The 19,177-nt window shown below is 47.6% G+C and overlaps 1 protein-coding gene across 2 annotated transcripts in view; it reads left to right on the plus strand.

The window, feature by feature from the left end:
- Positions 1–289: 289 nt before the first annotated feature.
- Positions 290–19,177, plus strand: part of CASD1 (CAS1 domain containing 1) — a 176,331-nt gene continuing 157,443 nt past the window's right edge. The window contains exon 1 of one of the 2 annotated variants that reach the window (XM_063921397.1): positions 290–751. In XM_063921397.1, the coding sequence (XP_063777467.1) occupies positions 316–751 (436 nt within the window). In that variant the 5' untranslated portion in view covers positions 290–315. The remainder of the gene's footprint in view (positions 752–19,177) is intronic. The other variant, XM_063921399.1, reaches the window with a different exon arrangement.

A 19,177-nucleotide genomic window follows, 5' to 3' on the forward strand; every position in this document is an offset into this window, starting at 1 on the left:
GTGACAGGATACCAGTGACCCCTCTGTGTGTGTGTATAATGGGGTGACAGGATACCAGTGACCCCTCTGTGTGTGTGTATAATGGGGTGACAGGATACCAGTGACCCCTCTGTGTGTGTGTATATAATGGGGTGACAGGATACCAGTGACCCGTGTGTGTGTGTGTGTGTGTGTGTGTGTGTATATATAATGGGGTGACAGGATACCAGTGACCCCTCTGTGTGTGTGTGTATAATGGGGTGACAGGATACCAGTGACCCCCTCTCCCTGTGTCTGGCATTACAGGTCGGTGTGATCGCTGTGACAGCCCCTGACATGTCGCACACGGAGGAGCGGCCATCTCTCAGCCACCTGAAGGGTTGGGGACCGGCAGACGAATCCTCCTCCTCCGCCGCCGACCGGGAAGCGGACAGAAGGAAGCGGGGAAACTCCGGCACCGAGGAGGAAGAGGAGCCGCTGCTGCTGGTGGCATCATCCAGGGACCCCTCCTACTTCCCCGGCGCAGACCCCCCGCCGCATCCCCCCTCCCCTCCGCCTTCTCCCTCCTCCCCGCCGCAGTGCTGCCCCTCAGCGCCCGGCCGCTCCATCGCACGCTGCTGTCATGGAGGAGCCAAGATGGCGGCCCTGGCCTACAACCTGGGCAAGCGGGAGATCAACCATCACTTCAGCGTGAGGAACGCCAAGCTGCTGGCCCTGGGGGCCGTCCTGCTGTTGTCCGTCTGCCACGCCGTGTCCTGGGGATACTCCGGCGGTGAGTCTCCCGCTCACACCTTCGCTGCACTGTCGCGACATCCCACAGCCGTCTCTGGTCATGTCGCGACAGGTGTTAGGCACCTGCTCCTGCTTCCCTATCCCCTGTGATTTTGTAAATCCCAAATCCCCAGCCCCCTGTCATGCAGTGTGCACGATGGGACAGCGGTCAGTTGCCTGCGGGCTCCTGTGCTAAATATCAGGGTCACTTGCAAAGAAATATAACATTGTGCTCAATGTCAAGAGAGCAAAGTATCCAGGGACTAGGGCACACAGCATGGTGTATAATGCAGATTAGACACAAAGCAATGCAAGCTTACTACAGCACATGGCTCTATAGATCGATCGATCTATCTATCTATCTATCTATCTATCTATCTATCTATCTATCTATCTATCTATCTATCTATCTCAGCTCCCTTGCATGTTGCATAGTAACCCTATGCCTGGTGCAGGCATGCACAGGTCCATTGTATCTGTCTCCCTCCTTGATTGTAACAAGGGGGTGTACTGTACATTGTGTCTTTGGAGAGCTGATCCTGTCCCCATCTGGCTGGGGGATCATCACTAAACCATGGACAGGAGCTGCTGCTTATGTTGTATGGAAATGACTGTATTTTGCTATAAACGACCTTATTTATTTTGGGCAAAAAGGTGCAGGAATTGGGTGCCAGATATTTGGGGGAAAGGGATATTTGGTTGCTTGTTATACACTGTTCTGGTGTGCAGACTGTACATAAATATTCCGCTGATGGAGTATTAATGTTACGGATGCTGCTTATTAATCACTTGGATACACAGGAGCGCTGTGTACTTTAGCATTTCTGTGCTTGAGGCATTTAGAAGCAGGTGTAAAGTAATACTGCACAGAAACCCATGTACAGTATGTTCCATTTTGCTATAAAACTGTCTAATGTTTTCATATTTATTTTTTGTGTGTGAAAGGATTAAATGTCTATAGAGGAAGCCGAGTAAAGCAGCGATTTTAATATCACAATTGCTAGTGGATTTACACATGTCTCGTTATACACCTATCCTGGCCTAGCTGAAACGCTCCTCCGTGGTCAGCGAATCCAGTGCTTGCGTACATTTCCCTGAATTTATCTTAGGTGCATACAAAGTAGCTTATAATATACCAGATCCGTAGGATTAGTATTTTTGTAACAAAAGTGTTGATATAATTTTGTATATTAAGCGTAATGGTGCGTGGCGCTAGTCACCCGCATCGGAGCTGCCTTTTTACCCAGATTGTATACATTTCCCTGAGTACTAAGTACTTTGGACCTGATTCAGAGATGTACGCAGATTGCTGCATACGCAGCCAGATCTGCGTCCATCTCCTCACGTGCTGGGGATTGCCCAGCATGTGTGACAGGCCGCCTCCCGATGCAATTGCGGACGCATCATACTGACGTTGACCCCTGGCTGTGTTCTCAGCCACCATTTTTTTTTAATCGTAGCAGCTGCGTATGACGTCATGGCACTCCCCCATTCGGGCCGCCGCTTTGCCGCCCTGCGATAGCCCGCCACTGTCAATCATCTTGCGACTGCAAGGAGAAGGGTCGCGCACTGCGGCTAGTGCGCATGTGCAGACCACCCGAATGCAGCAGCTGCGTAGAGATGCGCAGCTGTGTTCAGGTCTGAATGACCCCCTTAGGCTTAGTATTTTTGTTGCAAAAGGAGTCTGTATAAAGTGGCAGATTAAAATGCTTATTTTAAGAAAACTCTTATGGCACGGCTAAATCACAAAGGCCGTGGCATGTCAAACAGGGTTTATTTGGCACTATTTCTATATGTTGTTAATCCTTGATCAGCCGATTTGGCCAAAAAACGATCAGGATTGTAGAATCGGGATTTTCAACATGCAGATTTCTCCCGATTCCTGTGCGAATCACTGTTCATCGGTGTCCGCAGATCTGCAGAGATGGGAATTGGCTGGCTGATATACCGTATGGCCCGTAATAGTCTGCAATAATACCAGTGTAGAAAATACACGATCCTACCACCAACTCTTATGTACATAGTAAACAAGGCCACTTTCTCAGGACACATATGGTTTTGTGCGTATTACTGGGGATACGGTTGTTAGGCCGACACGGATTATGTCGTTAGGTCGACGTGTACAAGGTAGACAGGTCAAACGGTCGACATGAGTTTTTTTTTACAATTTTTTTTTTTTTGCTTTTTCCATACTTGACGATCCACGTGGACTACGACTGGAATGGTAACCTGTGCCGAGTGAAGCATGGCGAGCAAACACCTTGCACTAATTGGGGTTCCCCGTCACTTTATGAAGAAAACGACACCAAAAACAGTCCAAAAACTCGTGTCAACCTTTTCACCTGTCGACCTAGTACATGTCGACCTAATTCCCACGTCGACCTATTGCTTATGTCGACCTTCAGTGGTCGACCTAATGACTGTCGACCTAAGTTGAGTCGACCCGTACCCGTACTACCGTGATTGTTGGGATGTCTACTTCATAACCTGAGCCATGATCTGTATAGTATTAGATATTATTGATTACAAATAACATATACAATATTTGTGCAAACCTTGTAAATCTTAAGGTCCATACACACTAGATGAGTATTTCCCGTGCTGGGCGGTCGGCGGCCTCCCGTACACACTGAGCGACATTATTATTATTATTATTATTATTATTATTATTCTTATCCTTTATTTATATGGCGCCACAAGGGTTCCGCAGCGCCCAATTACAGAGTACATAAATAATCAAACAGGAAAACAGCAACTTACAGTTGATGACAGTATAGGAGAAGTACAGGGTAAATAAACATAGTTACATCAGCAGATGACACTGGAATAAGTATCAGGTGGCAGAAGACTGCTGGATGTGGTACAGTTGAAGATTATTAAAGTAAGACAAAGGACATGAGGGAAGACATGACCAATCATATCGCTCAGTGACGTCGGGAGTGCATGCAGCTTCTGGACGACAGTTCAGATCCAGCTTGCATGCACTGCAAACAGCGACGATTGTTGCTTACCCGCGGGGCTGCGCATCGACCGTCGCTGGCGGCATACACACTTGCCGATAAAATGAGCGCCGTCTCTCATTTTATCGGCAAGTGTGTATGGTTTTTTAGGTGCCTGTGGGTCTTATACTCTTTTATGTCTCGTACACATCGATATGTTTTCACCTATTTTCAGTAACATTAAAATTGGCAGATATTGAATGAATCCACCAGTTCTCCTATGATATAAGCAGTCAACAATTTGACTACATTCCTTTCCTTCATTATTGGAACAGTTATTACAGGTTTTATGTGTTTCGGATGCAAAAACAAACCACACCCCTGATCTGCATGGGTGTGTTTTTAGGCTTAATATAGATACAAGTATCTGTCTGTAGAATTAGTTTATGCAACTCCTTATACCAGTGGTTCCCAAACTGTGTGCCGTGGCACCCTGGGGTGCCGCGGGACAGTTGCAGGGGTGCCTCAGGTTGGTGCTCCAGGACCAATTCAAACTATTTATTGTCAATGTAATAGGCAAAACTAGTGCTTGTGGCTGCCAATCATAAAATATGTGAACAAACAGAAGTGAATCTTGTCCCTTGCCACAGAACTGAACCTAAGGATGACATCTAAACATAATTTACTTAATTTAATATTTCTTTCTAAATTTCTCAATAAGAAACGTTTGGCCTAGGGGTGCCGTGAAAAAAAATCTGTTATTCTAGTGTGCCGTGATTCAAAAAAGTTTGGGAACCACTGCCTTATACTATTATTGCTTCTACCTCCCTGACGTATGCATGTCACACCTGTGACCCAGCTTGTGCTGAGTTGATCATGTGATTTTAGCCCAGTGGGTACAGACAGTGACCTTCTCATAGCAATCAATCAATCAAGTAATGTTTGAGTCTATCCATTTGAGCTGCGTCCACTTTATGATGGTCAGGACTGAGTACCTGTGCCAGAATATGGACCGCAGTAACAGTGTAAGTGGGCATATACTCCTAAGGAAATAGGAATTGAGACACTTTTCCATTTAATATTCACATAAGCTGTTTTTTTTTACATGGTGGAAAATAAGTAGTTTAATTTATAATTGTACCAGTACCATTTGTGACTTGGCGCATGAAAACGCATTAAAGTTCATTTTTAGCACCGATGGATGCCAACACATGGCACGATACAGCTGCCGATCCGACAAATTGGAACTACTGTATAAAGCAGCTATATCATTCCGTATGTGGGCATGATGTCCTCCATTGCGCGCACCCGTGGGGTCGTCCGCCTGCATCGCTGATCTTTCAGCCTGTACAAATGATCAGCAATGCAGGCAGACAATCCCATGCAGCGCTATGCGGAGGAGGGCCAGCATAGCGGGCGGGCGGGCACTGGATCGCCCCATGTGTGGGGACTGCCCGATATATTGGCCCTCGGCCGCTACGTTGCTTCGTGTGTGGGCACCTTAAGTGTTCAATAGCTGTCTCTGTGCCTTAAGTGGGTAAACAATAGGCGATGAATCAGCCAAAATACACTACCCCTGTAGACAGCGACTATCTGATCGCAGGACTGCAAAAATCACTGCCTAGCAATCAGGTCTGAATTACCCCCTATGTTCCTTCATACTGTAGTCGCACAAAATAATCAGTAGATAAAAGGTCTTCTGCTGTCAGTCCCCATTCTGTCAGCATCACTCTTCTCAATGGTGGCATGCAATTGTTCTTTTTTGTGCCCAGTGTCCCGTCTAAAGTGATGGGACATAAAAATTGTTTGTGCCGGCGGACACGAGAAACTGGTCACCCATTACTTATCGCACGTCATGGCCAAATGCTCTAGGATTAGACGCATAAGGCGGTTATACCTGAGCAATCTACTGGGCATTCTGCTTACCAAAAAGCCTGACTTTTCTCTAACGTCCTAGAGGATGCTGGGACTCCGTAAGGACCATGGGGAATAGACGGGCTCCACAGGAGACATGGGCACTTTAAGAAAGAACTTGACTCTGGGTGCGCACTGACTCCTCCCTCTATGCCCCTCCTCCAGACCTCAGTTTGAGACTGTGCCCAGAGGCAGATGGGTGCACTGCAGGGAGCTCTCCTGAGTTTCCTGCTAAGAAAGTATATTTGTTAGGTTTTTTATTTTCAGGGAGCACTGCTGGCAACAGACTCCCTGCATCGAGGGACTGAGGGGAGAGAAGCAAACCTACTTAAATGATAGGCTCTGCTTCTTAGGCTACTGGACACTATTAGCTCCAGAGGGAGTCGGAACACAGGTTCGCCCTGGACGTTCGTCCCAGAGCCGCGCCGCCGTCCTCCTCACAGAGCCATAAGAAAGAAGCCAGGTGAGTATGAGAAGAAAGAAGGCTTCAAAAGGCGGCAGAAGACTTTGTGAGCTTCACTGAGGTAACGCACAGCACGGCAGCTGTGCGCCATTGCTCCCATACACCTCACAAACGGCAGTCACTGTAAGGGTGCAGGGCGCAGGGGGGGGGGGGGGCGCCCAGGGCAGCAATATAAACCTCTTATTTGGCAAAAGAGAGCATATATACAGCTGGACACTGTATATATGCATGAGCCCCCGCCAATTTTACACTTTTAGCGGGACTGAAGCCGAGGGGGCGGGGCTTCTCCCTCAGCACTCACCAGCGCCATGTTTTTCTCCACAGCACCGCTGAGAGGAAGCTCCCCGGACTCTCCCCTGCTTATACCACTGTAGAAGAGAAGGTTTTAGAGAACAGACAGGGAATCTACCCATGTCTGTCCCTATGTCACAGAGATTTTCAGAGTCTCACAACGCTCACTATCCAAAATCATAGACACTGATATCGACACGGAGTCTGACTCCTGTGTCGACTACGATAATGCAAAGTACAGCCAAACTGGCAGAAAAGTATTCAATATATGGTTATTGTTGCTTATCACTGATGACTCACATGTTTAAGGGGAAGAAAGCTGAGGTAAATTTCCCTCCTCTCATGAAGAAAAAGAGCGTGAATCTCCAGACAAGAAGCTGCAGCTTCCCAAAAAGAATTCTCAGGGAGTATCCATTCCCTAATGGGGCCAGGATACGATGGGAATCTTCCTCTAGGGTGTACAAGGCATTGACACGTTTAGCCAAAAAGGTAGCGCTGACTTTACAGCTATCCTCAGGGATCCTGCAGATAGCATGCAGTAAAAGTACTTTGAAGTCCATTTACACACATTCTGGTACACTACTCAGACCGGCGATTGTGTCGGCATGGGTTTATAGCGCTGTAGCAGCATAGACAGATATCTTATCAGCGGAGATTGAAACCCTAGATAAGGAAACCATGTTATTGTCCCTAGTATGTATGTATGTATGTATATATATATATATATATATATATATATATATATATATATAATATATGTAAAAGATGTTGTCTTATATGTGTGTGTGTATATGTGTGTATATATATATATATATATATATATATATATATATATATATATATATATATTTCTCTAACGTCCTAAGTGGATGCTGGGGACTCCGTAAGGACCATGGGGAATAGCGGCTCCGCAGGAGACTGGGCACATCTAAAGAAAGCTTTAGGACTATCTGGTGTGCACTGGCTCCTCCCCCTATGACCCTCCTCCAAGCCTCAGTTAGATCTCTGTGCCCGAACGAGAAGGGTGCACACTAGGGGCTCTCCTGAGCTTCTTAGTGAAAGTTTTAGTTTAGGTTTTTTATTTTCAGTGAGACCTGCTGGCAACATGCTCACTGCATCGAGGGACTAAGGGGAGAAGAAGCGAACTCACCTGCGTGCAGAGTGGATTGGGCTTCTTAGGCTACTGGACATTAGCTCCAGAGGGACGATCACAGGCCCAGCTTGGATGGGTCCCAGAGCCGCGCCGCCGGCCCCCTTACAGAGCCAGAAGGCAGAAGAGGTCCGGAAAATCGGCGGCAGAAGACGTCCTGTCTTCAACAAGGTAGCGCACAGCACTGCAGCTGTGCGCCATTGCTCTCAGCACACTTCACACTTCGGTCACTGAGGGTGCAGGGCGCTGGGGGGGGGGGCGCCCTGAGACGCAATAAAAACACCTTGGATGGCAAAAAATGCATCACATATAGCTCCTGGGCTATATGGATGCATTTAACCCCTGCCAGAATACATAGAAAAACGGGTGATAAGGCCGCCGATAAGGGGGCGGAGCCTATCTCCTCAGCACACTGGCGCCATTTTCCCTCACAGCTCCGTTGGAGGGAAGCTCCCTGGCTCTCCCCTGCAGTCACTACACTACAGAAAGGGTTAAAAAAGAGAGGGGGGCACAAATTAGGCGCAGTATTAACTATACAGCAGCTATAAGGGGAAAAACACTTATATAAGGTTATCCCTGTATATATATATATAGCGCTCTGGTGTGTGCTGGCAAACTCTCCCTCTGTCTCCCCAAAGGGCTAGTGGGGTCCTGTCCTCTATCAGAGCATTCCCTGTGTGTGTGCTGTATGTCGGTACTTTTGTGTCGACATGTATGAGGAGAAAAATGATGTGGAGACGGAGCAGATTGCCTGTAATAGTGATGTCACCCCCTAGGGGGTCGACACCTGAGTGGATGAACTGTTGGAAGGAATTACGTGACAGTGTCAGCTCTGTATAAAAGACAGTGGTTGACATGAGACAGCCGGCTACTCAGCTTGTGCCTGTCCAGACGTCTCATAGGCCGTCAGGGGCTCTAAAGCGCCCGTTACCTCAGATGGCAGATATAGACGCCGACACGGATACTGACTCCAGTGTCGACGGTGAAGAGACGAATGTGACTTCCAGTAGGGCCACACGTTACATGATTGAGGCAATGAAAAATGTTTTACACATTTCTGATAATACGAGTACCACCAAAAAAAGGGGTATTATGTTCGGTGAGGAAAAACTACCTGTAGTTTTCCTGAATCTGAGAAATTAAATGAGGTGTGTGATGATGCGTGGGTTTCCCCCGATAACAACTGATAATTTCTAAAATGTTATTGGCATTATATCCTTTCCCGCCAGAGGTTAGGGTGCGTTGGGAAACACCCCCTAGGGTGGATAAAGCGCTCACACGCTTGTAAGGGCTCTACCTTCGCCTGAGATGGCCGCCCTTAAGGATCCTGCTGATAGAAAGCAGGAGGGTATCCTAAAAGGTATTTACACACATACTGGTGTTATACTGCTACCAGCAATCGCCTCAGCCTGGATGTGCAGTGCTGGGTTGGCGTGGTCGGATTCCCTGACTGAAAATATTGATACCCTAGATAGGGACAGTATATTTTTGCCTATAGAGCATTTAAAAGATGCATTTCTATATATGCGTGATGCACAGCGGAATATTTGCCGACTGGCATCAAGTCTAAGCGCGTTGTCCATTTCTACCAGTAGAGGGTTATGGACACGTCAGTGGTCAGGTGATGCGTATACCAAACGGCATTTGGAAGTATTGCTTTATTAAGGGGAGGAGTTATTTGGGGTCGGTCTTTCAGACCTGGTGGCCACGGCAACAGCTGGGAATTCCACGTTTGTACCCCAGGTCGCCTCTCAACATGAGAAGACGCCGTATTATCAGGCGCAGTCTTTTCGTGGACAAGCGGGCAAAAGGTTCCTCATTTCTGCCCCGTGACAGAGGGAGAGGAAAAAGGCTGCAGAAATCAGCCAGTTCCCAGGAACAGAAACCCTCTCCCTCCTCTGCCAAGCCCTCAGTATGACGCTGGGGCTTTACAAGCAGAATCAGGCACGGTGGGGGGCCCGTCTCAATGAATTTCAGAGCGCAGTGGGCTCACTCGCAAGTAGACCCCTGGATCCTTCAGGTGATATCTCAGGGGTACAAATTAGAATTCGAGACGTCTCCCCCTCGCCGTTTCCTAAAGTCGGCTTTACCGATGTCTCCTTCTGACAGGGAGACAGTTTTGGAAGCCATTCACAAGCTGTATTCCCAGCAGGTGATAATCAAGATACCCCTCCTGCAACAGGGAACGGGGTATTATTCCACACTGTTGTGGTACCGAAGCCGGACGGCTCGGTGAGACCGATTCTAAATCTAAAATCTTTGAACACTTACATACAGAGGTTCAAATTCAAGATTGAGTCACTCAGAGCAGTGATTGCGAACCTGGAAGAAGGGGACTACATGATGTCTCGGGACATCAAGGATGCTTACCTTCATGTCAAAATTTACCCTTCTCACCAAGGGTACCTCAGGTTTATGGTACAGAACTGTCACTATCAGTTCAGACGCTGCCGTATGGATGGTCCACGGCACCCCGGGTCTTTACCAAGGTAATGGCCGAAATGATGATATTCCTTCGAAGGAAGTGAATTTTAGTTATCCCTTACTTGGACAATTCCCTGATAAGGGTAAGATCCAGGGAACAGTTGGAGGTCGGTGTAGCACTATCTCAGGTAGTGTTGCGGCAGCACGATTGGATTCTCAATATTCCAAAATCGCACCTGGTTCCGACGACGTGTCTTCTGTTCCTAGGGATGATCCTGGACACAGTCCAGAAAAAGGTGTTTCTCCCGGAGGAGAAAGCCAGGGAGTTATCCGAGCTAGTCAGGAACCTCCTAAAACCGAGCCAAGTCTCAGTGCATCAATGCACAAGGGTTCTGGGTAAAATGGTGGCTTCCTACGAAGCAATCCCATTCGACAGATTCCACGCAAGAACTTTCCAGTGGGACCTGCTGGACAAATGGTCCGGGTCGCATCTTCAGATGCATCAGCGGATAACCCTGTCACCAAGGACAAGGGTGTCCCTCCTGTGGTGGTTGCAGAGTGCTCATCTTCTAGAGGGCCGCAGATTAGGCATTCAGGACTGGGTCCTGGTGACCACGGATGCCAGCCTGCGAGGCTGGGGAGCAGTCACACAGGGAAGGAATATCCAGGGCTTATGGTCAAGCCTGGAGACATCACTTCACATAAATATCCTGAAGCTAAGGGACATTTACAATGCTCTAAACTTAGCAAGACCTCTGCTTCAAGGTCAGCCGGTGTTGATCCAGTCGGACAACATCACGGCAGTCACCCACGTAAACAGACAGGGTGGCACAAGAAGCAGGAGGGCAATGGCAGAAGCTGCAAGGATTCTTCGCTGGGCGGAAAATCATGTGATAGCACTGTCAGCAGTATTTATTCCGGGAGTGGACAACTGGGAAGCAGACTTCCTCAGCACGACCTCCACCCGGGAGAGTGGGGACTTCACCCAGAAGTCTTCCACATGATTAAAAACTCGACAGGTATTGCGCCAGGTCCAGGGACCCTCAGGCAATAAGCTGTAGACGCTCTGGTAACACCGTGGGTGTACCAGTCAGGGTATGTGTTCCCTCCTCTGCCTCTCATACCCAAGGTACTGAGATTGATAAGATGGAGAGGAGTAAGCTCTATATTCGTGGTTCCGGATTGGCCAAGAAGGACTTGGTAACCGGAACTTCAAGAGATGCTCACGGAGGATCCGTGGCCTCTACCTCTAAGAAGGGACCTGCTCCAGCAAGGACCCTGTCTGTTCCAAGACTTACCGCGGCTGCGTTTGGCGGCATGGCGGTTGAACGCCGGATCCTGAAGGAAAAAAGGCATTCCGGATGAAGTCATCCCTATCCTGATCAAAGCCAGGAAGGATGTAACCGCAAAAACATTATCACCGCAATTGGCGAAAATATGTTGCGTGGTGCGAGGCCAGTAAGGCCCGACGGAGGAAATTCAACTGGGTCGATTCCTACATTTCCTGCAAACAGGAGTGTCTATGGGCCTGAAATTGGGGTCCATTAAGGTTCAAATTTCGGCCCTGTCAATTTTCTTCCAAAAAGAACTAGCTTCAGTCCCTGAAGTTCAGATGTTTGTAAAAGGGGTACTGCATATACAGCCTCCTTTTGTGCCTCCAGTGGCACTTTGGGATCTCAATGTAGTTTTGGGTTCCAAAAGTCACATTGGTTTGAACCACTTAAATCTGTGGAGTTAAAATATCTCACATGAAAAGTGGTCATGCTGTTGGCCCTGGCCTGGGCCAGGCGCGTGTCAGAATTGGCGGCTTTATCCTGAAAAAGCCCTTATCTGATTTTCCATTCGGACAGGGCGGAATTGAGGACTCGTCCTCAGTTTCTCCCCAAGGTGGTTTCAGCGTTTCACCTGAACCAACCTATTGGTGGTGCCTGCGGCTACTAGGGACTTGGAGGCCTCCAAGTTGCTAGACGTTGTCAGTGCCCTGAAAATATATGTTTCCAGGACGGCTGGAGTCAGGAAATCTGACTCGCTGTTTATCCTGTATGCACCCAACAAGCTGGGTGCTCCTGCTTCTAAGCAGACTATTGCTCGTTGGATTTGTAGTACAATTCAGCTTGCACATTCTGTGGCAGGCCTGCCACAGCCAAAAATCTGTAAATGCCCACTCCACAAGGAAGGTGGGCTCATCTTGGGCGGCTGCCCGAGGGGTCTCGGCTTTACAACTTTGCCGAGCAGCTACTTGGTCAGGAGCAAATACGTTTGTAAAATTCTACAAAATTGATATCCTGGCTGAGGAGGACCTGGAGTTCTCTCATTTGGTGCTGCAGAGTCATCCGCACTCTCCCGCCCGTTTGGGAGCTTTGGTATAATCCCCATGGTCCTTACGGAGTCCCCAGCATCCACTTAGGACGTTAGAGAAAATAAGAATTTACTTACCGATAATTCTATTTCTCATAGTCCGTAGTGGATGCTGGGCGCCCATCCCAAGTGCGGATTGTCTGCAATACTTGTACATAGTTATTGTTACAAAAATCGGGTTATTATTGTTGTGAGCCATCTTTCAGAGGCTCCTCTGTTATCATGCTGTTAACTGGGTACAGATCACAGGTTATACGGTGTGATTGGTGTGGCTGGTATGAGTCTTACCCGGGATTCAAAATCCTTCCTTATTGTGTACGCTCGTCCGGGCACAATATCCTAACTGAGGCTTGGAGGAGGGTCATAGGGGGAGGAGCCAGTGCACACCAGATAGTCCTAAAGCTTTCTTTAGATGTGCCCAGTCTCCTGCGGAGCCGCTATTCCCCATGGTCCTTACGGAGTCCCCAGCATCCACTACGGACTGTGAGAAATAGAATTATCGGTAAGTAAATTCTTATTATATATATATATGACATGCCCAAAGAGACGTTAGTCTACTGGGTTCTAGAGTCAACGATATGTTTATTTCTGCTAGACGTGTCCTGTGGCACATGCAGTGGACAGGTGATGCCGACTAAAGGAGGCATATGGAGTTGTTGCCTTACAAGGGTGAGGAATTGTTCGGAGAGGGCCTCTCGGATCTCGTCTCCACGGCTACGGCAGGTATTCCCTCACAATCTAAGAAAGCGCCTCATTATCAAATGCAGTCCTTTCGTTCCAATAAAAACAATACCTTTCTTGCCAGAGGTAAAGGCAGAGGGAAAAAGCTGCACAACACAGCTAGTTCCCAGGAACAGAAGTCCTCCCCGGCCTCTGCTAAATCCACCGCATGACGCTGGGGCTCCCCTGAGGGAGTCAGCTCCTGTGGGGGCACGTCTTCGACTGTTTAGCCACGTCTGGGTCCACTCACAGGTGGATCCATGGGCAATAGAAATTGTTTCCCAGGGTTACAAGCTGGAATTCGAAGAAGTGCCTCCTCGCCGGTTTTTTATATCGGCCCTACCAAAACAACCCCTGGAAAGGGAGATAGTGTTACATGCGATTCAAAAGTTGTGTCTGCAACAAGTGGTGGTAGGGGTTCCCCTGCTTCAAAGAGGGCAGGGGTACTACTCAACTCGGGTTGTGGTTCCGAAACCGGACGGTTCGGTCAGACCATTTTAAATTTAAAACCCCTGAACCTTTACTTAAAACGGTTCAAGTTCAAAATGGAATCACTCAGGGCGGTCCTCGCCAGCCTAGAAGGGGGAGATTTTTTGGTATCTCTGGACATAAAAGATGCATACCTGCATGTCCCCATATATCCTCCTCATCAGGCGTACCTGAGATTTGCGGTACAGGATTGTCATTACCAATTTCAGACGTTGCCGTCTGGGCTTTCCACGGCCCCGAGAATTTTCACCAAGGTAATGGCGGAAATGATGGTGCTCCTGCGCAAGCAGGGTGTCACAATTATCCCGTACTTGGACGATCTCCTCATAAAAGCGAGATCACGGGAGAAGTTGCTGAGCAGCGTATCACTTTCACTGAATGTGTTACAGCGACACGGCTGGATTCTCAATATTCCAAAGTCGCAGCTGAATCCTACAACTCGTCTGCCCTTCTTTGGCATGATTCTGGACACAGACCAGAAAAGGGTTTTTCTTCCGAAGGGAAAAGCGCAGGAACTCATGACTCTAGTCATGAACTTGTTGAAACCAAAACAAGTGTCAGTACATCATTGCACTCAAGTTCTGGGAAAGATGGTGGCAACATACGAAGCCATTCCATACGGCAAGGGCCTTCCAATGGGACCTATGGGACAAATGGTCCGGGTCGTATCTGCAATTGCATCAGCGGATCACCCTGTCCCCCAGGGCCAGAGTATCTCTCCTGGGGTGGCTAAACAGTGCTCACCTTCTAGAGGGCCGCAGATTCGGCATTCAGGACTGGATCCTGGTGACCACGGACGCGAGCCTCCGAGGTTGGGGAGCGGTCGCACAGGGAAGAAATTTCCAAGGACTTTGGTCAAGTCAAGAGACTTGTCTTCACATCAACATCCTGGAACTAAGGTCCATATACAACGCCCTACGTCAAGCGGAGATCTTACTTCGCAATCGACCAGTTCTGATCCAGTCAGACAACATCACTGCAGTAGCTCATGTAAACCGCCAAGGCGGCACAAGGAGCAGAGTGGCAATGACGGAAGCCACCAGAGTTCTTCGCTGGGCGGAGAATCATGTAAGCGCTCTGTCAGCAGTGTTCATTCCGGGAATGGACAACTGGGAAGCAGACTTCCTCAGCAGACACGCTCTGCATTCGGGAGAGTGAGGACTTCATCAGGAAGTCTTCACGCAGTTTGCAAGTCGGTGGGGACTACCCCAAATAGACATGATGGCATCCCATCTCAACAAAAAGCTACAAAGGTATTGCGCCAGGTCAAGAGACCCTCAGGCGGTAGCTGTGGACGCCCTAGTGACACCGTGGGTGTTCCAGTCGGTATATGTGTTTCCTCCTCTTCCTCTCATACCCAAGGTGTTGAGGATAATAAGAAAAAGAGGAGTGAGAACAATTATCATTGTTCCAGATTGGCCACGAAGGACCTGGTATCCGGATCTGCAAGAAATGCTTACAGAAGATCCGTGGCCTCTTCCTCTAAGGCAGGGCTTGTTACAACAAGGTCCCTGTCTGTTCCAAGACTTACCGCGGCTGCGTTTGACGGCATGACGGTTGAACGCCGGATCCTAGCGGAAAAAGGTATTCCGGATGAGGTAATTCCTACGCTAATAAAAGCTAGGAAGGACGTGACATCTAAACATTATCACCGAATATGGAGAAAATATGTTTCTTGGTGTGAGGCCAGGAATGCTCCTACGGAAGAATTCCACCTGGGCCGTTTTCTTCACTTCCTACAAACTGGAGTGAATTTGGACCTAAAATTAGGCTCCATTGAAAGATCAGATTTCGGCCTTATCCATTTTCTTTCAAAAGAAATTGGCCTCATTACCTAAAGTACAGACTTTTCTGAAGGGAGTGCTGAATATACAGCCTCCTTTTGTACCTCCGGTGGCGCCTTAGGACCTTAACGTGGTGTTAAGTTTCCTTAAGTCACATTGGTTTGAACCACTTAAGACAGTGGAGTTGAAATATCTCACCTGGAAGGTGGTCATGTTGTTAGCCTTGGCTTCGGCTAGGTTTCGGAATTGGCGGCTTTATCACATAAAAGCCCTTATCTGGTTTTCCATATGGATAGAGCGGAATTGCGGACCCGTCCTCAATTCCTGCCTAAGGTGGTCTCATCCTTTCATATGAACCAAACTATTGTCGTGCCGGTGGCTACACGTGACTTGGAGGATTCCGAGTCCCTTGATGTGGTCAGGGCTTTGAAAATTTACGTGGCCCGAACGGCTAGGATCAGTAAAACAGAAGCACTGGTCGGCCTGTATGCAGCCAACAAAGTTGGCGGCCCTGCTTCAAAGCAGACTATTGCTCGCTGGATCTGTAACACGATTCAGCAGGCGCATTCTACGGCAGGATTGCCGTTACAAAAATCGTTTAAGGCCCCTTCCACTAGGAAGGTGGGCTCTTCTTGGGCGGCTGCCCGAGGGGTCTCGGCACTACAGCTGTGCCGAGCTGCTACTTGGTCGGGTTCAAACACCTTTGCAAAATTCTATAAGTTTGATACCCTGGCTGAAGAGGACCTCCTGTTTGCTCAATCGGTGCTGCAGAGTCATCCGCACTCTCCCGCCCGTTTGGGAGCTTTGGTATAATCCCCATGGTCCTTACGGAGTCCCCAGCATCCTCTAGGACGTTAGAGAAAATAAGATTTTAAACCTACTGGTAAATCTATTTCTCGTAGTCCGTAGAGGATGCTGGGCGCTCGTCCCAAGTGCGGACTACTTCTGCAAGACTTGTATATAGTTATTGCTTACATAAGGGTTATGTTATAGCTCATCGGTCTTGGACTGATGCTATGTGGTTGTTTTCATACTGTTAACTGGGTAGTTTATCACGAGTTATACGGTGTGATTGGTGTGGCTGGTATGAATCTTGCCCTTGGATTAACAAAAATCCTTTCCTCGTATTGCCCATCTCCTCTGGGCACAGTTTCTCTAACTGAGGTCTGGATGAGGGGCATAGAGGGAGGAGCCAGTGCACACCCAGATTCAAGTTCTTTCTTAAAGTGCCCATGTCTCCTGTGGAGCCCGTCTATTCCCCATGGTCCTTACGGAGTCCCAGCATCCTCTACGGACTACGAGAAATAGACTTACCGGTAGGTTCAAAATCTTATTTTTTTGCATATTTCTCAAGATTGTAGAAGTAGAAATAACGGGCGTCCGTTGCACATGCGCCTATAGACACAAGCTATTGAGTTGCTTCCGTCTGGGAATTTGAGATGCCCATTACTTATCGCGCTGCCAAAAATGCATTTGGGGTGCCCAAAAGCCTGACTTCTTGGGCATTTCTGCATGCCATCTCAGGAGGGTGTGAGCAGAAATTACGGGTGTCTCACCCAATTGGCATAGCAATTGAATAGCTCCGTTAGATGCCCATTACTTTTGGGCACCCAAAAAAACAATTGAATTCCTCCCTTACACATCTATTGAAAACAAACATGTAATATACAGGTGATACAGAGATTTCTTACACTGATTTTTAGTCCATAAATTCTGTAATATCCTATTTTGCTGTCCACTGCCTTTTGATTTTTTTTTTTTAGATATATTTGGTCTTGTAATATGTACTGTATTAGCAGGTGAAGGCGTTGATACTGGCATCGTGTATATTGCACCCTGGAGGAGGACAGACACACAGATAATACGGGGTATAATAGCTGTACTCGGGTTAAAAGAAATGCGAAATATTACACCACAAGTTCCTCTTGAGTGTGCAAAACATTATATCCTAAGTTCCACGTAATAAATATCTATATTAAGTACAGTACAGCAGTTTGTTTCTTGCGTTTGTTCCAAAACTTCAAAGTTGTCCAGAACTTTTATTGTGACCTTAAGTCGTTGCACAATATAGGCAGGCGTGCAGAATATCACTTTAAGGGGGAAATGTATCAAGCCTTGGCGGGAGATAAAGTGGCAGTTGCCCAATGCAACCAATCTGTGTCTGTCATTTATCTAGCCCAGTCTTTGAAATGGTATGTACAAGCTGATTGGTTGCTTTGGGCAAGTTCTCCATTTTCTCTCCAGGGCTTTATTGATGTTCTGTAGTCTTAGAAGCATTTTGACTCAGCTAATGGGCAAACTGGTCGCCCCTTTAAAACATCCAGCTTGAAAAAAACACCACAGAAGTGGGCAAAATGCATTGCTGCTCCCTACATGTGTGACCTCCATGCCACGGTGTTTTGACTCCATGTACTAACTGACCACGGCAAGTGTGTGGAAACCCCGACACCAGCTGACGGCATGCATTCTGTGCAGCTCCTGGAGCTGACGCTAGCTGCTGGCTACACTCGTATAACGGAAATTGCCGTGATCAGTCCAGAACAGGGCGGCACATTGAGCTGGGAGCTGACCGGAGGAGACACGTTCTCTTCTGGGGTGGTCCGTTGAGACCTATGGGACTGCTTATTTATTTATTATCAGTTTCTTATATAGCGCAGCATATTCCGTTGCGTTTTACAATTAGAACAACAGTAATAGAACAAAACTGGGTAAAAACAGACAGACATAAAGGTAGGAAGGCCCTGCTCGCAAGCTTACATGCTTACAATTGTGGTACGCAACAGCCGCTGATGACTTCGCTGCATAAATGTGGCTGGAATGAATACTAGAGCCCTATAATTGGGTTATATATATTATACAGTTATATTACCATATTGGAGTTACTGAAGACTTTTATATTATACGGTAACTTATGACAGAATACCCCGCAGAGACTTTCTCTGGTACTGGCTGGTATATACACATGGAACTATGAAAATCTCACTAAATATATCTATTTTAAATACTGTGGCTGGAGGAGTTACATTTTATGTTGATCCAGTTTCTCTGTTGCTGTATAAAGTTTGAGTTATTTATCTTTTGGGATAATATGTGTTATGTGCACATACAGGAGGTTTTATATGTGTGAATACATTTTGGAACCTTGCCCACTACTGGACTTTTATCTGAATAGGACACAGCAGCGCAACTTTCTTTTGTTTTTGTATACTGCCGTGAGATGGGCAATCGCCTCTTAATCAGCCGCTGCAGCTGCGTCTTTGCTCCCCTGTATCGTCTGGCGCTGGGTATAATCCTTGTGTGTTCCCTTTAAAACATCGGACAGGCTCACCGGGATCTCGCTGATGCTTGCAACGTGCAGGCTATTACATTTACACCTATGTCCTCTTTCATAGACCACCACCCAGTTTATAAACCTTCCTCACCACCAGTGAGCCTAGCCATCTTTCTGATTGCAGGAGACTAAAGCTGGGTACACACTTGTTCGATCCCTGGCTGATCGGGTAAAACGCTCCCAATAAGCTGGGCTGTGTGTGTATCCAGCTGTGACCTCCTGAGAGGCGGGGTCAGCAGTGTGAGGTTAGCGGCTCAAGATGCGACCTCCAGGAGCGTTATAAGCCATTTATCGGCTAACGCTGCTGCATACACACACATACAATCAGCGGCCGTTCACCTGATATCAGGAATGTTTTTATACAAGTTTGTACAATAATGGGGGAAAAAAGACTTGGCTCCCATCTGCACGGTCAGAAAGCACTTTCCAATCAATACAAAACCTCACCTTACATGTCCAACATCAAAAAACCTATTTATGAGCTTTTTAGAGAATATCAACTGAAACGGACATGTCTTCAGTGGCTAAATTATACCATGTAAACCCCTAAAAGAGCATGATCAT

Source organism: Pseudophryne corroboree, chromosome 5 (assembly GCF_028390025.1).
Source record: "Pseudophryne corroboree isolate aPseCor3 chromosome 5, aPseCor3.hap2, whole genome shotgun sequence".
NCBI lineage: Eukaryota > Metazoa > Chordata > Amphibia > Anura > Myobatrachidae > Pseudophryne > Pseudophryne corroboree.